Source organism: Bufo gargarizans, chromosome 9 (genome assembly GCF_014858855.1).
Source record: "Bufo gargarizans isolate SCDJY-AF-19 chromosome 9, ASM1485885v1, whole genome shotgun sequence".
Lineage (NCBI taxonomy): Eukaryota > Metazoa > Chordata > Amphibia > Anura > Bufonidae > Bufo > Bufo gargarizans.
The window spans coordinates 37,658,926-37,675,804 of record NC_058088.1 but is presented as its reverse complement, the minus strand read 5'-3'; the positions used below and the strand labels follow the sequence as shown (position 1 = coordinate 37,675,804).

Below are 16,879 nucleotides of genomic sequence, written 5' to 3'. Positions count from 1 at the left end.
AATATAGAGCAGGAGGAACTGAGCAGATTGATATACATGATAAAGATTCAGTAAAACTTATAATTTATACATTTAAATCTATTTTTTACTTCAGCTGTACATGGTGTGATCACTGGTTGCATTCTCTGTGTAAGTGTGTATACAGAAATAGCTGTCAGTCACTTATAGCTGTGCACAGGGGAGGTGTTACCAGTGATTGATGGCATTCTCTGTGTAAGTATGTATACAGAGATAGCTGTGCACAGGGGAGGTGTTATCAGTAATTGATAGCATTCCCTGTGTAAGTGTGTATACAGAGATAGCTGTCAGTCACTTATAGCTGTGCACAGGGGAGGTGTTACCAGTGATTGATGGCATTCTCTGTGTAAGTATGTATACAGAGATAGCTGTCAGTCACTGATAGCTGTGCACAGGGGAGGTGTTACCAGTGATTGATAGCATTCTCTGTGTAAGTGTGTATACAGAGATAGCTGTCAGTCACTGATAGCTGTACACAAGCGTTCATAGGAACGTTTGTTAGTAAATATCTGGAGGTGTAAAAGTGCCGCAATGAATGAGCGAAGCGCTAGTTCATCGGGTAATATATCATTCATGTGGTCACAAAAAAAATAATTTGCTGGCAGCAGATTGTGATGTGTAAACAGTATCTGCTGCCAGCAAACAATGAGTGCGTATACAGAGATGTCAGTCACTGATAGCTGTGCACAGGGGAGATGCGATCACTAAATTGATAGAATTCTCTGTGCAAGGGTGTACACTGAGATAGCGGTCAGTCACTGATAGCTGTACACGGAGGCATTCTCGAGTTCAGAAAAAGCAGAGATATATGTATAAATTACAAGACTTACTAAATCTTTTCCCACAAAACTGTATATCATTCTGCTCAGCTCCTCCTGCTCTATAACCTGATGCCTGTAGATTACACTGCATTCTGTGGTGACAGGTTCACTTTAAGTAGCTGTGAATGTACGGATTTTAAGTTATAGGAGGATTTCTCTCTGTTCACACCCAAAGCATTTCACTGCCTTGTACTGAGTAGTGCACTGTAGAACTGAGCTTATATGGCAGGTATATTTAAAGTACACACCTGGCAGGTCTATTTTAGTAAATGCATGCATCTTTTCTTACAACTGTTAGGTTTTTCCACACTTCACTGAAAACACAGCGCAAAAGGATCCATGGCAAAAACCGCAGGTTATTACATGCAGCTTTTGAAGATGAAATGGCCGTGGGTCTCTGTTGCAAAGGGTGAAATCCATGCTGGAGATCCACAACATAAAAAATGACATGCTGCAGATTTTAAATTTGCATTTTAGGTCAAATTTTGCAGCGGACTTTCTACGTAGCACATGGAGTTTTCTTAAATTCTCATCCACTTTGACGGCACTGTACAATGGTGCGGATTTGCCACAAGAAAACCTGCAACGTACCTACCAAGAGTGGGTTTACCCTTAAGCCATTCCTTTATTGTTCCTCCTAGAAATGAATAAATAAATTGACAACTGGGTGTTACTGATTGGGGGTGTCCGATCAGTGCTCATAGTGTCAGACTGTGTAGGGGCACACCCCTTTGACAAGGGGAATGGTCATACATATCTAGGAGGAGAAATAGAGGAATGGCACAACCCAGACTTCTAAGAACAGATGCTCCAGAATTGTTATTTCATGAGGAATACAAGTATTTCTCTAAGATTAGAATAAGAAACAGTGCAACCTCACCAATAGGCGGTATCCGGTATTGCAGCTTATCCCCACCCAAATAAATGGTAATCTTTGACAACCCTATATTGCTAGGCCATATATCATATTATTTAAAGGGGTTGTCTGGACTTTTACTATTGATGACCTAATCCTCAGGATAGGTCATCAATATCAGATTGGCGGAGGTCCGACACCTGACCAGACAACCCTTTTAATGCCAAGTATAATACAAGCTCCTGTTTGCCGATATTTTTGCCACAATGCTATTCAATCGTATTCTAGTGTTCTGCTTCAGCCATAATACAGCCCTATGTGCAGAACCTAAGGACAATAGGCAGAACTTTGGTCTCTCTGCATGTGAATGGAGAGTAAGATTGTGTCACAAACATCCAGTACTAAATATATAAAGTAAAAATTTAGCAAAATTTACTCCACGTTTTTGGATATAAACTAGGAAATGTTTCTGAAAGCAGAGTTCCACTTTAGGCAGGATTTTGTGTGGCGGGCTACCAAAGGTTTGCAATACGTGATTGTGTGGCTGAAGTGTATGGTGTGATGACGTGTTGTGCCCGCTGTACACCGTGTCTACAGCAAAGAGAACTAGACTGGTGAATCATTTCAAGCTAACGACGACACACGTGAGATCCTCCCAACTATTTCAGTGAGGCAGCATCCTAAAGCATAGCCTCCACAATGCACCCTGAAGGAAAAGGATAGGTTACATTTGGCCATTTCTCAAACCGAGTACTCCAGTTAACTCTTTTATGACAGGCCATAAGGAATCACAGGGAATTTGCCTGACTGAGAATAATGAACTGGAAAGATATTACTGCAGCAGCAGAAGCAGACGGGCCCTACTTTTTGAAGCTGGATCTATTCTCTATCTAACCTTCAGATTTACCTTTGTGCATCACAGCATCTTACAGAGGAGGACCGGTTTCCTTCTATTATATAGGACTTCACTTCTACATGGGAATAAAGTTCTGTTGATCACCCAACCTGCCATACATAGATTTAGTCTTACATATGGAACGATGATTATAATAAATCATCTATTATTGCCCAGATGCAGCTAATTTCTATTTATTTCTGCACATATTGGTTGTTCATATTAGAGAAGGTTGTTTTGGCTTCTGAAACAGCGCAAATCCTGTCCATGGGCGATATCGGGCCTACTTACTTGGAGAAGTCTAAGATGCTATACAAAGAATTCCAAGTTACAGACTTGCTAAAACAGCCCAGTGCCTGCTGAAGGTTCGGAGAGCACTTGACACTCCACACAGCCGATTACATTACTATTGGTAAAATCTCAAGACCAAGGGAATCTAACAAAATTGTATTTAAGGGGTTGGATAAGATTAGCAGAACAGGTCTACTTCCAGAACCAGCGCCACTCTTGCCCATGAGATGTACCTGGTATTGCAGCTCAGCACAATGCAAGCGAATTAGAACCGGCCCATGAGCAGCCGTGTATTTCTAATCTTTTAAGACTCTTTTAAAGGAATTTCTATTCTTTAATCCTCTGAATTTGCTATGAAGTGGTTCAGAGTGAAAATTTTGAGAGCATTAGGAACCCATTGTCAGCAAATATCTAAAGCACATCACCAAACAAGATGGCAAGATAATAATTAAGGCTCTGTTCACAATAGTCATGGCTTGCATTGAATGTTGGCAGAACCTGGGGGAAACAGAAACAGAAGTGTGAACAAGGCCTTAAAGGGGTTGTCCGGGTTCCTATACTGATGACCTATCCTCAGGATAGTTCATCAATCTCAAAATCGGTGGGGGTACGATTTCCAGCACCCCCGCAGTCAGTTGTTTGAAGAGAGCAGAGGAGCGCAGTGTTCCTTTCATTGTTTACCTGCTCATCGGCAGTATTGCAGTGGCGAGCAGGTGTCAGTACAGCTCCTCCATCCCATTCTCGCTGTAAATACACCTGCACGAACATGTAAATAGGAGCGCTGCGTTCTCGTCAAACAGCTGAACGAAGGAGTGTCAAAGGTTGGACCCCTGCCGATCTGATATGGATGACCCATCATGAGCATGGGTCATCAATACTGGAACCTGGCAAATCTCTTTAAAGGGGATGTCCCCTTTTTTCTGACTCTGAACAAATGAATTTTCCCAATATACCTTATTATATATAAATTAATGCATACATGTAGTGCTAAAGGATGAAACTCTGGCTGCCAGGAGCCACTACTAGGTGGAGCAGTAAACTACTAAGCTCCCCCTGGTGGTGGCTGCAGACATAAAGAAGTTTATCATTTGACATTATATATACCATATATATTTATGGATTTGCTGCCCTGTATGCAAAAAAATGTACTCTGATAGCTTGTAAAATAAAAGATGAATCTACCCACGAACTGGGACGTAAAATTTAATGAAGTTGAAAGGTGGACTTCCACTTTGAAGGGATTGTGCATTCAATCTCTCTAAACCGATCGGACACTGGGAGAGAAGAGATACCACGGCACACTGGGCGGTCAGTTTGCTAAAGCAACCGTCTCACGTCCTGCGGGCATCGTGCACGGGTCCTATTACTTAGAACAGGAGAGTATGCCTACACAACCTCTTCAAGGATCTTGACCTGGATGTAAAACGAAGCTGCAGGATATTCCTACACTATTATAAAACAATAGTGGCTCCATAAATGCGTTTAAATTATATATGATAAAAGGTGCCGAATGGTAGTTACACCAGACAAGATGTCCGAGCATTAATTAGCTGGAGACATTTGCTGGCAGTAGTATTACTGTAAGGTTGAGATAAGTGGTCGGAGCCGACTGCTGCAGTAATATCCGCCAGCCAACGTCAGTTTTGTTCTTTATATTAAGTGTGGCGACTATTAAAGAACGGGCTCATTCTGTCAAGTTCATTACAATTAAGATAGATTTTTCTTCCTGTTAATGAACACCTTGATTGCGCCGGTAAAATCTGCAGAAAGCAGCACTTCTGTGTGATCAGGCTTCAATGCACCTGGAAATACAGAACACAATGAATTAGGTTTTTTTCCCCCCAATAATAACATGAACAAATAAAGGTGAGCCTAAAGGAGTAGAATGGACTATGAAACATCATAGTAGTGACAGTGTACATGGAAGCCAAATTCACTTAACACATGTGGGCATGAGTGAAGAAACTGTCCCCCAAGCATATGGGCATAAATATACATTCACAGCTTGATAGGGTCACCAGAATTAACCCTATTAAACTGGCTGACATTAGCGATGTGCTAATGTCAGCTGAACCTAACTGTACAATTTTTATGCTTATGGATGCCCCGGTTACTGTACAATTTTAACTTTGATGACATGCAAATTAGCCTCTAGGAGCAGGGGGGGCGCATTGCTCCTGCTCCTAGAGGCTCCGTTCTCCCACCTCAAGTCCCTCCCTGTCGTCCTTGATTGACAGGCCCAGCGTTCCTCTCCTCCTTCCGGCCCTGTGTGCTGGGACTGAGATTTATCCAGCGCACAGGGCAGGCGACGAACGCTACCTGGCCCTGTCAATCAAGGACGGCAGGGCGGGACTTGAGGTGGGAGAATAGAGCCTCTAGGAGCAGGACCAACGCCCCCCCCCCCCGTTGCTTTTAGAGGCTCATTTGCATGTCAAAGTTAAAATTTTGCAGTAACCGGGGCATCCATAAGCATAAAAATAGTAATATAAAATATAATATATAAAATATAATTCTCCTCAGTAATGCGAGCACATATGAACATTGGACCAACACAGATGCCTTCAGCTGTCAAGAGCACATGTAACAGGTCAGCTGAACCTAACTGTACTATTTTTATGCTTCTGGATGCCCCGATTACTGCACAATTTTAACTTTGATGAAATGCAAATGAGCCTCTAGGAGCAGGGGGGGTGGGGAGGGGGGGGCTGCGCGTTGCTCTCCTCCTTCCGGCCCTGTGTGCTGGGACTGAGATTTATCCAGCACACAGGGCCAGAAGGAGAAGACGAACGCTTGTATGGCCCATTTATATATTTGTACAGGTTAATCATGTCCCCCCTTAGACGTCTCTTCTCAAGACTAAATAACTTCAATAATTGGACATTCAAAAATTGGACATTAAAGGGGTTAAACATATGCAAACCCTAAAAAACGTTTGCAAAATAGCAATCCTCTTACCTGACGGTATGTTATCTATAGACTCTCCCTGTTCCCCCTTCTGGTCAGCGTCTTGTCGGTCAGTGGATGCATCTGGTGGCACTATCAGGTTCGGATGTGGTGCAAAGATCGCAGATGTGACAACTGCATTATGTGCTAAAAAAATATATATATACATAACGTGAAAAACACAAATGAAGGATATGTTCATGCGATGCGATGCACAGTACATTTTCATCTTGAGATGCAAAATGGTTAAAAAAAACATTTAAAAAATGAAATACATACAACTGTTGCTTAAATCAGCAGGTCCTAATATGACCCAGAGAAAAAGTCATTAGAAATTCTTCTACGGAAAACATCACATATGAATGGGGCCTAACAGACAGAACACACAGCCTCAAAGTATTGCATTTCTCCTCCTTGAAGGGGTTATCCAGATAATGATGACCTATCCTCAAGATTACCACATTGGTGGGGGTCCTATTTGTGGCACCCCCTTCAAACAGCTGTGTCAGGGAGCAGCTGCACTCACCGGAGCAGCCGACTCCCACCAGCTTTACAAGCACAGCGCCGTACATAGTATAGTGGTTGTGCTTGGTATTGCAGCTCCGCCTCATTCACTTTAATGAGGCTAAGCTGCAATTAGGCCACGTGACCGATGTATGGTGATGTCACATGGGGTGTCAGACCCCTGCTGATCTGATATTGATAACCTATCCTGACGATAGGACATCAATATGTATTACCGCATAACCCCTTTAAAAGGATTTTCTGGGATTTTTTAACCAATGACCTATATCATACCATAGCATTATATTGATTTATGATGCTATGTAACCCTTACAGTTCTGGAATGTATTAGATGACACTGACCTAATGCTGTTAGTGTCATCTAATAAATTCCAGAACTGTAAGGGTTACATAGCATTGCAAATCAATATGATGTTATGTGACCCCCGTCAGTGCTGAGAGGTCAGGCCAGGAGCTGCGCTGAAGACTCGCAGCATGATACATGCTCCGTCTGCAAGGTAAGGGGCCATAAGGCAGCCCTTGCTGATTTCCGTGATATGAGGGGACGTTACTATTATATCCTTTTAACATACCTTTAATGCCCTCCCAGAAATCATTGCGGTCTCTTCTTACAGACGTGAATTTGCTTAAGTCATGGTATGTGCTCCAGATATATACATATTTATCTTCAGACCCACTGACGATGTATGTGAAATCATGGCTGAAAACACAAAACCGATAGTTTAGATTGATCAAGGTGCCTACCATTCCCTAGGATATGATGGGTGGGGGCCTCACCCCTGGGCCCCATGCCAATACGCATGAAGGGGCCAAGGCTACTCAGGCTACTTAATACAGCGATGCTCCCATCTACTTGAAGTGCGTGGGAAAAACTGCGGCTTGGACGTGAAGTAATACACGTGTAGTCCTGCAGATATGGAGTCCATGTCACTATTTTTTATTTTCCTACTGCCTCCAGTTCCCCCACTGTCAGCACTGAAAGCTGCGCAGAAATACACAGTCCGGACTGCTGTGCTCTTCTGACATAATGGAGAGGACTCGTGCGAAAGCACGGCCGTCCTCACAGTGTATGTCAGTGCAGCTCTGAGCGCTGACAGCGGGGGGAATGGGGGCAGTACAGAAATAGAAAATAGTGATCATGACTTCTTATGTATTACTATAGATAATGGTCCCAAATTTTGGTGGATGTACTGGGACCTTTAAAGGGCATCTGTCAACAGATCTGTATGTATGAAACTGGCTGACCTGTTACATGTGCACTTGGCAGCTGAAGACATCTGTGTTGGCCCCATGTTCATACAGTCAGGTCCATAAATATTGGGACATCGACACAATTCTAACATTTTTGGCTCTATACACCACCACAATGGATTTGAAATTAAACTAGCAAGATGTGCTTTACCTGCAGACTGTCAGCTGTAATTTGAGGGTATTTACATCCAAATCAGGTGAACGGTGTAGGAATTACAACAGTTTGCATATGTGCCTCCTACTTGTTAAGGGACCAAAAGTAATGGGACAATTGGCTTCTCAGCTGTTCCATGGCCAGGTGTGTGTGTTATTCCCTCATTATGCCAATTACAATGAGCAGATAAAAGGCCCAGAGTTCATTTCAAGTGTGCCATTTGCAATCTGTTGCTGTCAACTCTCAAGATGAGATCCAAAGAGCTGTCACTATCAGTGAAGCAAGCCATCATTAGGCTGAAAAAACCACAACAAGCCCATCAGAGAGATAGCAAAAACATTAGGTGTGGCCAAAACAACTGTTTGGAACATTTTTATAAAGAAGGAACGCACCGGTGAGTTCAGCAACACCAAAAGACCCGGAAGACCATGGAAAACAACTGTGGTGAATGACCGAAGAATTCTTTCCCTGGTGAAGAAAACACCCTTCACAACAGCTGGCCAGATCAAGAACACTCTCCAGGAGGTAGGTGTATGTGTGTCAAAGTCAACAATCAAGAGAACACTTCACCAGAGTGAATACAGAGGGTTCACCACAAGATGTGAACCATTGGTGAGCCTCAAAAACAGGAAGGCCAGATTAGAGTTTGCCAAACGACATCTAAAAAAGCCTTCACAGTTCTGGAACAACATCCTATGGACAGATCAGACCAAGATCAACTTGTACCAGAGTGATGGGAAGAGAAGAGTATGGAGAAGGAAAGGAACTAAAGCACATCTTGTTCGTTTCATTTCAAATCCATTGTGGTGGTGTATAGAGCCAAAAATGTTAGAAATGTGTCAATGTCTCAATATTTATTGACCTGGCTGTATGTGCCCGCGTTGCTGAGAAAAATAATGTTTTAATATATGCAAAATGAGTCCTCTAGGATCAATGGGGGATCTACAACTAGACACTCTGCTCTCTCTCTGCAACTGCACCGCCCTATCCATTTTGGTTGGCAGGGCCAGGTGTGATGACATTTACACTGCCTGGTCCTGTCAATCAAAGAGGGAGAAGCAGTTGCAGAGAGAGCAGAGCCTCTAGGTGTAACAGCAATGCCCCCGTTGCTCCTTGAGGCTCATTTGCATAGATTAAAACATAATTTTTCTCAGCAATGCAGGCACATATGATTGCGAAAAGGTAAAGTGCATTTTCACAAAATAAAAAACAAAACAAAAACTATATATACACACACATGATATAATATATACAGTGCTGCCCATAATTATTCAGACCCCTTGAAGGGGTTATCCAGATAATGATGACCTATCCTCAAGATTATCACATTGGTGGGGGTCCTAGTTGTGGCACCCCCTCCGATCAGCCTGCCAGACCCCACTACCGCAAGTGTAAAAGTAGCTTAATGTATTTTACCAGGATGAGCATGGGACGCATAGGAGATTGTAAAGCCCTGACCATCTGACTGTATGATGCCATGTATTTCAACTGTTGATGATGGATACCACTGCATCCCCCCCACCCCCCAGAATGCTTGTTTTATGGAAAGCTGGGTGAGCTCTAATATAGAAACCCAATGCAGACGATGTAGATCACATACTGACATCTGTAAATTAGGATCTTTCTATACCTGAAGCTGGCTTTGATCTGACTGCTGCTGTTCACACAGCCTTTGTATTTCATGGATAAAGATAAGTCTCTTAAGTCGTACAGCCTTATTCTGGAATCATTCGACGTTACTAAGATCTGAAAGCGTTAAACAATGAGATGTTAGAAATCACATAAATTGTAAGTTTTTACATCAATAACCAATAATAGCAGGAAGAAGGAAAAATCGACCTTGTTTTCTCCAGGCAATGGCTCTATTCCAGTGATTTTTCTTCCGACCCTATTTCGCCCCCTTGTGGATCGCACATGTATTTGAGTGTGGTATTTCAGATGCTAGGAGACAAAAACAAATCCCAAATCACACCAAGGATTTGACAACCACCAACCCAGTTTTATTTTTTGTCCTAGTGAATGTAGGGGGCCTGGGGGGCCTCCAATCAATCAGACATTTTTCTCCTATTTTGTGGATAAGAGTCGATTGTCTGTCACTTTTTTTTTTTATGTGTTTTTTTTTTAATGTGTAGGAGCAGTGATACTGACCATTTTTGTAACACACTTTACTTACTGAAATGTCTATTAGACAAATAGCTCTAATGGAAAGTTCCCTGCCTTTTGTGTTAAAGGGGTTGTCCGCTTTTTTCTATTAATGACCTACCCTCAGGATAGGTCATCAATATCTGATCGGTGGGGGTCTGACATCTGGCACCCCCTCCCATCAGCTGTATGAAGAGAAGGCAGCGCTTCTGTTTACCTGCTTGCGCAGCAATCGCAGTGGTGAGCAGTGTAATAAGTGTGGTGACCCCATTCACTTTTATGGGACGCTCTGTCTGTTCAAGTGAATGGGACGGATCCGTCCCACAGAAGTGAATGGGGTCACCATACTTGTAATTACACTGCTCACCGCTACAATTGCTGCGGTGAGCAGGTAAACAGAGCAGAGAAGGCAGTGCTCCTACAAGCACCTCCTTCTCTTCATACAGCTGATCGGCTGGGTGCCAGGAGACCCCCACCGATCTGATACTGGTGACCTAATTCTAAGGGTAGGTTAGGCCTCATACACACGACCGTTTTTTTTTTTTTTTAAGGTCTGCAAAAACGGGGTCCGTAGGTCCGTGATCCGTGACCGTTTTTTCATCCATGGGTCTTCCTTGTTTTTTGGAGGATCCACGGACATGAAAAAAAAATCTAAGTCAAGTTTGCCATTGAAATGATAGGAAAAAACGGACACGGATCACGGATGACAATCTTGTGTGCATCCGTGATTTTTCACGGACCCGTTGACTTGAATGGGTCCATGAACCGTTGGCCGTAAAAAAAATAGGACAGGTCATATTTTTTTCACGGCCAGGAAACACGGATCACGGATGCGGCTGCCAAACGGTGCATTTTCCGAACACGGAACAACGGCCACGGATGCACACAACGGTCGTGTGCATGAGGCCTAATCAATAGTAAAAAGCGGACAAGGCTCAAAATGGGTCACTTCAGAGCTATTTTTCTAATAGAAATGTATGATTTAAGTAATTAAAGTATATTACAAAAATGGTCAGTATCACTGCCCCTATACATAAAAAACAAACAAAAAAAAAACGCAAGCATGCCCACACTGCCTACAGCTATTAGCCTACAGCAGGGCATGGTGGGAGTTGTAGTTTTACAGCAGCTGGAGAGCCGCAGGTTGGCCATCCCTGCTTTAAAGTGTTTCTCATGTTATGAACATTTCAATTTTTGGTAAAAAAATAAATAAAATTATATATATATTTATCAGACCCCAGTCCTTCTGATTATGAAGCTGTAAATTACCTGCCCCACTTTATACCGCCATAGAGTTAAATGCCTGGAGCGGACCACTGGAGAGCCTAGGAGCTCATTGCAAGTGCATTTATTATTAAGTTCAACAGAAACTATACAAATCAGTATGTAGTAATGTCCTGGGGGCAGCTGCAGGAGCAAACAATGACATCATAGCCACATCTTATTAAGGTGGTCACGGGCAGGAGAACCGCTGGCATCTAGCAACCCGATATTGAGAAAAAAGGGAATTGACATGGAAAAAACTGAGGGGGTCAATTATTAACACCGGCGTTTTAGACGCCAGTCTTAATAAAGCACCATAGCTGGCATTGGATCCGCCGGAATTATGAAGAGGCGCCGGCTCCCACATAACTTTGCTGCATCAAGCGCCAGTCTAAATGTAAGCTAGCTTTCTTGCTGGCTTACATTTAGACCATTTTCTACGCCTAAAAGCATGAAAATGATGATGAGTGAGATGGGCCTGCCAGCCCGTCACCGCCACCTTTTTTTAGACCTAGCGTGAGCGGGGAAAAGTCGCAGATTGTGGCACAAATAATATAGCTGAATTTCTGGCTAGTAAATCACCCCCTGAATGTTTGCATCCGTACCCTCAGGGACAAACAGCACCAGTAGTGTCTGGGGGCCGCTTATCTCCCCTCCCTCCTCTGTATAAATCATATGGCAGAGTAGCTGAGCTGAGAACTGGGAGGAGAGGCAATTTCACAGGTATCAGTAGGATTTGGGAGTGCCCAAATGAAACCTCGGCAAATACAGGGAGAATGCCAGTTCACAATGGATTCAGTGCATTACCTCTGTGTCGTAGAATATGCACCTCCCATCGTATGTGCCAATCACAGCGTGTTTGCCGTTCTGACAGAAATTGGCAGCAGTAATGAGCTTGGTCTGTCCATCAATTTCATTCCACAAGGCAACTTTTTTGTCCGGAATGTTCCAAAGCCGGAGTTTCCCGTCCAAGGATCCACTCAGGAAGTATCTGTCATCCTAAAGAAACAAATAAAGGAACAATATGGCCGGGCAGTATGATGATCAATAGTAAATCATGTCAAACATGCTGTAAACAGGGGCGTAACTACCATAGCGGCAGACCATGTGGCTGCTATGGGGCCCAGGGCAAGAAGGGGCCCAGCTGCAATCATCTCCTCTTCTACTGGGGGAGAAAACTTGGTCAGGACTCTACCCTCTAAAGCAGGGGTGCACAACCTGCGACCCGGGGGCCACATGCGGCCCTCAATACCATTCTATGCGGCCCCCAGCCGTCTGGTAGCAGACATGTATGTCTATGTCTTGTGGCTGCTCACATTAATCTTTCATGTATTATCCCATTAGATGGGAGTACTAGAAGTGTAACTAGACATTTATAATATATACTGCATGTTCAATATACCATAAATAAAGTATTCCACTTGGTAATACCCCTTTTAAAGTTTATTTTTGGCCCTTGGAATTGGTTCAGGTTGACAATGTGGTCCCCAACCAGAATAGGTTGTGCACCCCTGCTCTAAAGAAACAACTTTTAGCAAACGAGGCAGTGGGAAAAATAGCCCAAGGGTCATTGAAAGGGGGACCCTTCTGTCCTGTGTGGGGGGCCTTGTTTGATCCTTGCTATGGGGCCATTACTTCTCTATGTACGCCCACTGCCTGCAAATGCACCTTAAAAAAAAAAAAGTAAAAAAAAAAAAAAAGTTAAATCTATACTTTTACATTAAAGAGATTGTGCCAGAACCACAACCTGTCACCTATCTGCAGGATAATTGATAAGGGTCTGACTGCTGGGATCACCACTGATCACGAGAACAGAGATCCCGTGTTCCCCGTTTCACTGGCTACCTCCATCAGTCCCATAGACTATTAATGGAGCGCAGTATGTATATGCAACCTTCGCTCCATTCAAATAGGGAACATGGCTGGACACATCAGTGATTTTCCACTGAACATGGGTCAGCGGAAGAAGCACGGAAACATGCACTACGCCTATTGAAGTCTATGGGAAAACCACTGAAACACGGATAGCATCCGTGTTCTGTCAGTGATTTTCACGGATCATTGCTAGGAGATGCTCTGGAAACTAAATGAAAGAATATGGATGACACACAGAGAACAAAACATGGACACATGCACCAAACACATCTTTACGGATGAATCACTGACCATCTTGTAAGGCCTCACGCACACGATTGTATGTATTTTGCGAACTGCAAAAAATACAGATGACGTCCGTGTGCATTCTGTATTTTGCGGAACGGAACAGCTGCCCCCTAAATAGAACAGTACTATCCTTGTCGGACAATAATAGGACATGTTCTATTTTTTTTGTGGAACGGAAATACAGACATATGGAAACAGAAAGCACACGGAGTAACTTCAGTTTTTTTTGCGGACCCATTGAAATGAATGGCTCCATATACAATCCGCAAAAAAAAACAAAAAAAAACGAATGGACACGGAAAGAATAAACGTTCGTGTGCGTGAGGCCTAAGGATGTCATCATGGACACGGACGTGTGAAGGAGGCCTGACGTGATTGATAAAGACACTATTTTATTAAAATGCCATTATATCCAGTAGCTGACATATGAAGCCTGTTCTACGTCCGCAGATTAGGAGGCTCGTGTTACTGAACAAGGTGAACTTCTCTTTAGAAACTACAGACCACAATTTTCCTTTCGTGTTCCAGATTCGTTCTTCCGCCCCCTGGTGCTACCAACTCTAAAACATAAATCACATCCCTGAACAATTAGCAAACCTTTTATAGTCCCTAATAAAATGTACAAACTCCAGCGGAGCGCAGGCGGCGTGTTAACTGGAGTTCCGCACTGTCGAACAACAGCAAAACTGTATTTTACAGCAATTAAAGGGATGTCTGCTATAATAAAGAGCTCTGCATTATACCAAAAGGAGGATAAAAAAGTGGTGATAAAGAAAACAAACCAATTCGTGGGAGGCTTTAATTTGTTAGTAATTTTCACAACGCTGACTCCCTTCCTACATAGAACACTAGAATTAGAATATGAATAGGAACATATTAATCCCTGATGAGAAAAGTAAAGTTAAGAGTCACAATACGTTGATGTGTTACCGGAGTAAACCTCCATTCTTGCTGTTCTACACAGGGGCTGATAACCTGTATTAAAGGGGTATTCCTGTGATTTACAGGGGATGAGAACCTGTATTAAAGGGGTATTCCTTCTAGATGTTGTGTACAGTGGCCGTGCGCTCCACTGTTTCTGTAACAAGCAGTGCATAAGACAGAATGCTAACTATACAAACTTTTTCTCACCATGGTTGAGTGGGAAAGGAACCCAGGCAGTGGTGGTTGTGCTTGCACAGTATAGGAAAAAGCGCTAAACTATGCCCACTCCCGCAGTCTTGGCCACTAGAGAGGCCGATGCTTTTTCATATAGCGTGCACGCACGACCACTGCTGATGGATTACAGGGTGGTCATAACCCATGGATATGAGCAATGTATAATGTGGTGTAAAAATTAATGAAGCCAGCAAAGGAGGCAATATGAACAATGACAATACATTAGTAAGTGCCTTATAGTAACTGTGTCTACATGATAAATGCCATTTGCTGAAGGGAGACAATACCTTTAATGTTTACAGTGATCGTCCCATAAGAAAGGGGAATTTGTGGATCTAGTCCGTGCTTTTACCATGACGAATCATTTGGGTTTTAGTAGGATGACATGCCTCATGTACCATGATTATTTACCATTCTGTTTCCTGGATTTCACCCACTGCATTGCAAAATGGGTGAGATCCATGGTGGAAATCCGCAGCATAAATTGATAAGTTGCAGATTTAAAATCAGCACCAGAGCTCAAATTAGGCTCTCTTTTCCGGGGCCACGGGCCGAAGCGACGGATGCGGACAGCACACGGTGTGCGGTCCACATCTTTTGTGGCCCCATTGAAATAAATGGGTCTCACCCGTTCCGCAAAATGGTGGAACAGATGCAGACCCATTCATACGGTCGTGTGAATGAGCCCTTAAGCTGGATATACAGGGGCCGACTGAGCAGCCGATTGTTGGGAGGGAAGCGTTTCTTCCCGACAGTCGTCTGCTCGTTCAGTGAAGGAGACCACGCATTTACAAGCAGCGATATCCTTCACAGTATGAGGGATCACTATAGCAATCCCTCCTCCTTGTACAGAATCATTGCTCCTGGGCAGCAGATCGCTGTTTAGACCGCACAATCTGCTGCTCAGAAGCCATGATTGGTGGTGCCTGCATGAACGACACCTGAGAGTTTGACTCGTTCATCGGGTAATCGGTGGCACATTTACATGAGCAGATTGTCAGGAATGACCGTTTGTAGGAACGCCGGATTCTCGGGCCGTGTAAATGCACCTTTATTCACACGTTAGTGTTATGGTCCGTGATTGGGAGTCAAAACCAGGAGTGGAGGCTTCAGAGAGAGAAGGTATTAGGGAAAGACCATCACAATCACTGATGGAAACCAATAACCGAACACTGACTGTGTGAATAAGGCCTTAGCGGTACTACTGAGGGTTAGCCTAGTGATGATAAAACAAATTCATGTCCATTGAAAAGTTACAGTTTTTTCAGCATTTTTTTTCTGCAGTGATTCATCATCGTTTTAAAGATCTCTGCTTGCTTTCATTCAATAAGAAATTCCATTGCTTACTTCCAAAGGATAAGAATATGGTCTATCAAGTGTTACAGTAGTAATTTTATTTTAGCTCTGCCTTGTGATGAGCAGGGTGGATGCGACTCACATGACACAACGACTTACCCTTGGATGGAAAGCTATTGCCGTGACAAAATCTATATGCTGGAAACAACACAAGCACTCCCTCCTGGATATGTGCCATAGGCGGACTGTCTTATCCATCGATGAGGACAGTAAAAAGTAATTCTGTGGGGAGAATATGGTCATTATTGTCAGGAGCCTAAACAGCATGTGTTCTCTTCTACAATAGAGACAGTGTCTAGTGAACTATCTGTTATAGGGGGATCATTAGCCGCGGAGGCTCGGCCGGGGCCGCAGCTGTAATTGTACCCATGTGATTTGTGCTCTTCCCTATGATTACGGAGCAGAACTACTTTTATGGCCAAAGAATCACCGTTAAATACAGAACAGAAAAAGCAGCTTACGGCATATTGATTAAACGCTGTCCTGCTCAATATACGATGTGCTTTATGTTCAGCGGGAGAGGATTTCTGCTCGCAAGACAAAATGTAGCACATTCTTTTGTTATACAGTGCGGTGCTCGGTTGGACAAGGCTACATCCGGGAAATAGGGCATGTGAGGTAGACCTCTGTGGATCAGTGACATTCTTGGTTACTATTTACACCAGGTTCCTAAATGTTAATGTTGTACTTGTCACAGGCTGTACTCATGTCCTCAGCCATAAAGCTGTACCCACAGCATGCCCAGCGCTGGTACAAGAATCATCCTGGCACAATATACCGTCGCATTTCCAAATGGCAGGTGTGCATTATGTCAGTTCAGATCAAGGGGTCCATTAGTACAGCCTAATTTCAATGCAGATTATGGCAAATAAATGCCCACTATATACAGGGATTAAAGGGATTTTCCAGCCCCCGGCCCAAGGTGAAGGGGAAGACATAGAAACATAGAATGTGTCGGCAGATAAGAACCATTTGGCCCATCTAGTCTGCCCAAAAAGACCCTGCACATATGAGGCTTGCAATCCATTCACCACTATGGGACT

The 16,879-nt window shown here is 43.4% G+C and overlaps 1 protein-coding gene across 2 annotated transcripts in view; it reads right to left on the bottom strand.

Moving 5' to 3' along the window:
• Nucleotides 1-385: 385 nt before the first annotated feature.
• The window catches only part of WDR44 (WD repeat domain 44), an 89,044-nt gene continuing 72,550 nt past the window's right edge, over nt 386-16,879 (bottom strand). For both annotated transcript variants that reach the window (XM_044305249.1, XM_044305250.1), the window contains 7 exons: nt 15,936-16,058; nt 11,967-12,158; nt 9,594-9,695; nt 9,385-9,500; nt 6,922-7,049; nt 5,837-5,971; nt 386-4,683 (listed from right to left, as the gene is read on the bottom strand). In XM_044305249.1, the coding sequence (XP_044161184.1) occupies nt 4,589-4,683; nt 5,837-5,971; nt 6,922-7,049; nt 9,385-9,500; nt 9,594-9,695; nt 11,967-12,158; nt 15,936-16,058 (891 nt within the window). In that variant the 3' untranslated portion in view covers nt 386-4,588. The remainder of the gene's footprint in view (nt 4,684-5,836; nt 5,972-6,921; nt 7,050-9,384; nt 9,501-9,593; nt 9,696-11,966; nt 12,159-15,935; nt 16,059-16,879) is intronic.